The 5,987-nt window shown below is 36.2% G+C and overlaps 2 protein-coding genes across 4 annotated transcripts in view; one reads left to right on the top strand and one right to left on the bottom strand.

The window, feature by feature from the left end:
• Positions 528-3,018, top strand: LOC109228846 (fatty-acid-binding protein 3, chloroplastic). Its single transcript, XM_019394078.1, has 5 exons — positions 528-921; positions 1,863-1,955; positions 2,099-2,254; positions 2,337-2,551; positions 2,666-3,018. Exons 1-5 carry the CDS (start codon positions 696-698, stop codon positions 2,822-2,824), a joined length of 849 nt encoding a protein of 282 aa, XP_019249623.1. The 5' UTR covers positions 528-695; the 3' UTR covers positions 2,825-3,018.
• Positions 3,026-5,987, bottom strand: part of LOC109228845 (receptor-like serine/threonine-protein kinase At1g78530) — a 4,497-nt gene continuing 1,535 nt past the window's right edge. The window contains exons 1-7 of one of the 3 annotated variants that reach the window (XM_019394077.1): positions 5,691-5,853; positions 5,369-5,414; positions 5,141-5,282; positions 4,723-5,061; positions 4,374-4,628; positions 4,163-4,296; positions 3,026-3,219 (exon numbers count right to left, since the gene is read on the bottom strand). In XM_019394077.1, coding sequence (XP_019249622.1) covers positions 3,028-3,219; positions 4,163-4,296; positions 4,374-4,628; positions 4,723-5,061; positions 5,141-5,276 — 1,056 coding nt within the window. In that variant the 5' untranslated portion in view covers positions 5,277-5,282; positions 5,369-5,414; positions 5,691-5,853 and the 3' untranslated portion in view covers positions 3,026-3,027. Of the gene's footprint in view, positions 3,220-4,162; positions 4,297-4,373; positions 4,629-4,722; positions 5,062-5,140; positions 5,283-5,368; positions 5,415-5,690; positions 5,854-5,987 lie in introns of those variants that run through there. The other 2 variants (XM_019394076.1, XM_019394075.1) reach the window with 2 other exon arrangements.

Genomic DNA, 5,987 nt, shown 5'->3' with positions numbered 1-5,987 from the left:
GGATATTTGACTAAAATACCCTTATATATTCTTTAAATAAATAATTTTTTTTTTACTATAAACCCTCTTGGAGTTGTATGGTGAAATTGAAAGAAAAAAATAAATAATAATACCTTGTTGGCGATACTTTTTTTTTAGAAAAAGGATGAAGCTCAAAGCAGTTGGCTCTATGAGATATTGAACTGTAACTCCATTGAAATTTTCTGCCAAACGTAGTTGCCTAATTGGGGAATTAGAGAAAACTCAAAGCTGTTAATGAGACCAAGAAGGGTTGTAGTGGAGTGGTAAGTACTCCTTCATCCTTGACCAGAGGTCTCGGGTTCGAGCCCCTGGTATGAAATCGCCTTTGTTAGAGAACGCTTTATCCCAATGTGGGACTTCCCGACGCGAAGCCGGATTTAATCGAGCCCCAATGTGGGTACGGAACACAGTTGGGAAACCAAAAAGAAAAGCTGTTAATGAGATTAGAAGTGTGTCATTGTACGGAAATCTTCTTCTCTACAACGAGGGATAGCTTAGATTGAACTTCAGATGACAATAATTCAAACCGCTACATAAATATGCGAACAGAAGTTGTTGTCCGTGGGCCATCATTTTTATCCATTGCAATATCTATGACATGTTCTGCATAATTACAGCAATATACATTTTAAAATAAAACATAGGAGTAATGTACTTACTAACATTTTCAGAAGATGGCTGGAGCCGTTTCACTGCCAATTTGGATTTCAACATCAACATCCACAAAGATCAATGCTTACAATGCCAAACCCAGAATTTCTTATCCTTTAAAAACTCCAAGAAATGCAGTAGGGCCAATATTATTCAACAAAACCCACAGTCTCTATCCCTTAACCATATTTGAGAGAAGTGGCCGACATGAACACCATTTCACACCTAAAGCTGCTTCTTCCTCTTCGGGTAATACAACTAATTCCTGCAAAAGTTATTGTCTTTAGTTACTACTAATAGATGTTAAGCTGAAGTCACACCTTTTGAGCAAAAGAGGAAAAGTCCCCTCAAAACTGGATTCTTCCTGATTTTCAGATTATGGGTAATCTTGATTTTCCAGCAGGATATGTTATTTTTTTACTAAATATTCATACAAGTCCCACATTTGCCACAATTGAGTCTGAAAACCCTAAATGGTATAAATGCAAATTTCCTAAAAATTAATAGGAATGCTACAAGAAAATACATGATTCCTGAAGCTGGTGGAGAGAATACTCTGTTGCATTTAAGCTAATATTATGTATCTAAACTCAGTTATGTTCTCTATGGTAGTGAATAAATAAACATGATATACTGTATTGACTATCAATAAAGGTCGTAGCTTTGTAGTGGTATCCGTGAGAAATTAGTTTTCAGTTATTACTTTCAAGTCTAAATGTTCACTGAATTAGGAGATGGTATGGAAGAGAAGTTTTGACTTGGCACAAAATGTAGTGGAATTACTGGTTTGTTGAGAGTTAACGCCTAGCTGAACTATTTGGAGAATGTGTAGACTAGTTTTGATTTCGCTTTAGGAAGGACCCTCAAGCTATGAGAACAGGATTAGACAAAGCTGTAATGCTGGAGTGGCAATGACCAATCAGAATGTAGCCTCAACAATCTATTTAATCTGATGGTAGACACATTTTTCATCCACAGCTAAAACGTAAATACAGCACCATCATACTTTTCGATGTTGCATCTTGCAAAGAGAGGAGTCGACCTGTAAAATACTCTTTAACCTGCACTTGCTATTTTTTTTGAGACAGATCAAGTGGACCAATGTTTCCCTTTAACGCATTTATGAATAAAGAGGAAACCTAATCATATCCTGTGTTTATTTATGACTTGGCTATTTTTTGTGGATTCAGTTGGAAGTGCAGAAGAACCGGCAACTAAGGTCAAGTTTCAAAGATCACTGAGCCTACCTGGTTGCTCTACTTCATTGTCATTGCTTGGAACTGGTCAGCTGCAATACAATCAATAATCTTTTCCAAATAATTCAAGAATCAATTTTAATTATTGATTTATCTGCAACAAGTTCTTCTAGATCATGATAATGGTTGTGTTATATGCTCATGTCTTGCTTCTCTTCCTGCAAATTTAGGTTACAGGGAAAAGGTTTTTGCAATTATTGGTGTCAAGGTCTATGCTGCAGGACTCTATGTCAATGACTCTGTCTTTAGCAGGTTAGATGATTGGCGAGGACATTCCGCTGCAGCAATTCAGCAGGATACTTCCTTGTTCAACATGATATTTGAAGGTAAGCGGGTGATGTTTAATTGCTTGGGACTATTGGGATGGGAGGAGACCATATCAATTAAAGTTGATTTAATGAAGTGCAGCCAATCTGGAGAAATCACTACGCATTGTGCTGGTCAGAGACATTGATGGTAAAACTTTCTGGGATGCCTTAGATGAAGCCATTTCTCCAAGAATCAAGTCACCCACAGCCGAAGATAAATCTGCTCTTTCCACATTCCGTGGTGTCTTTCAAGGGAAACCTCTTAAGAAAGAAACTTCCATATTCTTGACTTGGATTGACCCAACCAAAATGCTTGTGAGTGCGCAGCTTATTTACATTAAGATTCTATTAGGCCCATATATGTGGACTTTGTTTATTCTTGGCCTTTTTAATTCTAAATCGATGCTCTATTTTATGGAAATTTTGAAGGTTTCACTCTCTTTTGATGGGACGCCTTCCTCAGTAGATGCGACAATTGAGTCTACAAATGTTGCGTCTGCTCTCTTCGATGTATTTCTTGGCGGTGATCCAGTTTCTCCTTCACTCAAAGCGTCAGTTGCTAATGGACTGGAAGCTGCGCTCAAGTGAAGGCCATAACGAGTTAGTCTTCCCGTTGGCTTTTAGTTCCCTGATTTGTTAATCAGTGATTCAGTAGCGCAGCTCCATTGGAAAAAAATTGTTTTGTTAGTTTCCATGTATTGGGACCGGTAACAAGCATTATGCAAGCCAAGCATTAAAAGTACAATTAATTATTTGAGAGAAATTCGCATTAAAGCGAAACACCAAGAGTCTCATGCTAAAGCATTTACTTTTATTTGCTCAAGCATTTTAACAACTTCAGCCATGGTGGGCCTTATGCATGGCTCTGCCTCAAGGCACATCCACGCAATGGTAAAGACATGGTTAATTTCTTCTATGGGAAACTCCTCTAAGTTTCTATCAACTACATACTCTTCCCTTTTCTCTTGAACGACCGCCTTCACCTGTAAAAATAGAATGAGATTAAGAGCCCGTTTGGACATAAGAAATTTTTCACTTTTTTTTGAAAAATTTTCACTTTTTTTTCGAAATCAACGTTTGGTCATAAAATTTCCAAATTTCACCTGAAGATGCATTTTGGAATTTTTCGAAAATTTGAAAAACTCCAAAAAGCTAATTTTTGAAGATTTTCACTCAGATCACTCACAAAACTTCAAAAACAACCCAATATTATATTCATGTCCAAACACAACTCTAAGTTTCAAATACCATTTTCACTTGAAAAAAAAATTCACTTTTTTTTTGGAATTTTACAATTTTTATGTCCAAACGCTCACTAAGTGACCAAATATATGTCATCTTGTGAATTAGAAAGAGATTAATGAAGGAGTTCATCATATCAGCCTGATAACCAACACAAGACTGATACTTAATATATGACGTAAATGGTAAAACTATACTTCATTGACCAAATGGTGTAGAAAGTTAATCTGTCTCCTATCATAAGAATAAAAAGTTAGAAAATTTAATCTGCCTATGTTTGTATAACTGGTGCCTTTTCAAGTGACATAAGATTGGTTGAGAAAGATTGAGGTTTCAGGAATATCTTAATCATCTGCATCTTTAGGTATCAAAAGAGGAACCTCTCAAGCTTTTTGTTCTTTATTTTCTTTTCTTCAAGGCATTGATATTAGGTCAGATTTAAGTTCAGGCTTCTCTGCCCCGCCCAACCCTGTTATTTCCCGTTACCGCGTTTTCTCATTTCCCATTGACTTTTGAGTTGGGAATTCTGTTTTCCCCATTAAGTTCAGAGGCTCATGCCACTTATAAATTATAGTAATATAGCCATTTGCACCTCACTGATAAGCGCATTGTGCATACGATTCTGAGAGTGCTAAAACTTGAAAAGCTAGCATGAAAAAGGAAAAAAACGAACTAAAAGTTTACCCAGGTTACAAGCTTGGTTCCTTCCTCCAAAAAGGATTCATCTGTTGGCTTTCTCCCAGTTAGAAGCTCCAGTAAAACAACTCCAAAGCTGTAAACATCTCCTTTTGCTGTTGCTTTTCCAGTATCAAAATACTCTGCAGCAGACCATAATATAATTCATAGTTCTTCAAACGCCAAGATTAAATTTCTAATGGCCTAATCAGAAACATACCAGGAGCCAAATATCCAAAAGTTCCAGCTACCAAAGTTGAAACATGGGTCTTATCTGGTTCCATCAAAGTGGCTAATCCAAAATCAGATACTCGAGCTTCCATGTTATGATCCAGCAAGATATTGCTAGACTTGATATCTCTGTGGATAACATGAGGAATGCAATCGTGATGCAGATATGATAATCCTCTTGCAGCTCCTAGTGCTATTTTGTATCTTGATGGCCAATCCAAAACCTTCCTAGGAGCAGATTTTCCTACATTTGATGTTGTCATCTTGAAATTTATCACCATATCAAAAACTCGAAAGGTCTACAGAAGCTGAAATAAGTTAAAGTGCTTGATATATACCATGAAGTACTTGATCTAAACTTCCATTAGGCATAAGCTCATAGATGAGAAGGTTATACTGATTCGTACTGTAGTATCCATGAAGTGTCACTATATTTCGATGCTTTATGTCACCCATTGACACCAACTCTCTTTCAAAACCTCGGTCTTGTTCTGCACTTATTCTGTTTAACCTCTTTACCGCAAAAGAAGTTGATTCATTAATTATCAGTTTGTAGACTGTTCCATAGCCTCCTGATCCTATAATATCTTGGTTGGTCAGCTTCATGGTTTTCTTTAACAACATGTTGGACTTCAGTGTGTCCATTTTGGGTGACTTAAACATCACTAGCTTTCCACCTGAATGCGGATATGAAGAAAATGTAAGATATTTTTCATCCATCATAATGGTATCTTAACTGATATATTCATATCATACCAGATAAACTGTCTTGAACAACCATTTGCTTTCTCTTCCATCTACAGTAACAGAGGATTGTCATAATAACCTTTGAGGCAACAAAAGAAACCACACATATTGTGATATAGAGTGCAACAACTTTAGAATTTCCCATTTAGTGCTGCAAGTAGTTAAGACCAAGTTAGAAACCAGATCATATCATTGTGTTCTATTGAGCAAAAATGTGGGGGTTAAGAAAACAGGTACCCGAAATATTGACAACTCTTAACTTGACTTTCGGCCTCCCCTTTAACTGTGGAATTAAATAAACATTGCTAATAAGGAGTGTACCAGAAGAAAGAAAAACTAAGGAAGAACAGATTATTAGTGGAGGGAATAGTTTAAACTCCGTCCAGGTTTTTCATTGCATAAAAACGCTATGAGAGCAGATGCGGATCCAGGATTTAAACTCTATAAGGTTCAACATTTAAAATTCTTCATTGAACCCATTATATTTTTATAGTTACGTGTTCATATCTACTAGAATTTATGGCAGTTTTAGTGAATTTTTACTCATAAATGTATATACCGAGTCGAAAGTACTGGGTTCAGACTTCAGATGAACCTAGTACTACAAAGCTTCATCTGCCCCTGTATAAGAGTTGTTTGCCTGTTGCTACATAGAGCACATACTCCTTATTCTGCATCTACTTAGTAGCAGTGGTGGATCCAATAATGGATTCGCGGGTTAAGAATCTAGTGCTTCATGATCGAACCCTTCTTATATATATATATATATATATATATATATATATATATATATATATATATATATATATATATATATATATATATATATACACAACTTTAAGAAGTTGAGTAGGAC

The sequence above is a fragment of the Nicotiana attenuata genome, chromosome 7 (genome assembly GCF_001879085.1).
Source record: "Nicotiana attenuata strain UT chromosome 7, NIATTr2, whole genome shotgun sequence".
NCBI classification, from domain to species: Eukaryota; Viridiplantae; Streptophyta; class Magnoliopsida; order Solanales; family Solanaceae; genus Nicotiana; species Nicotiana attenuata.
Note: the sequence above shows the minus strand (reverse complement) of the source record. Positions and strands in the feature narration are given on the sequence as shown.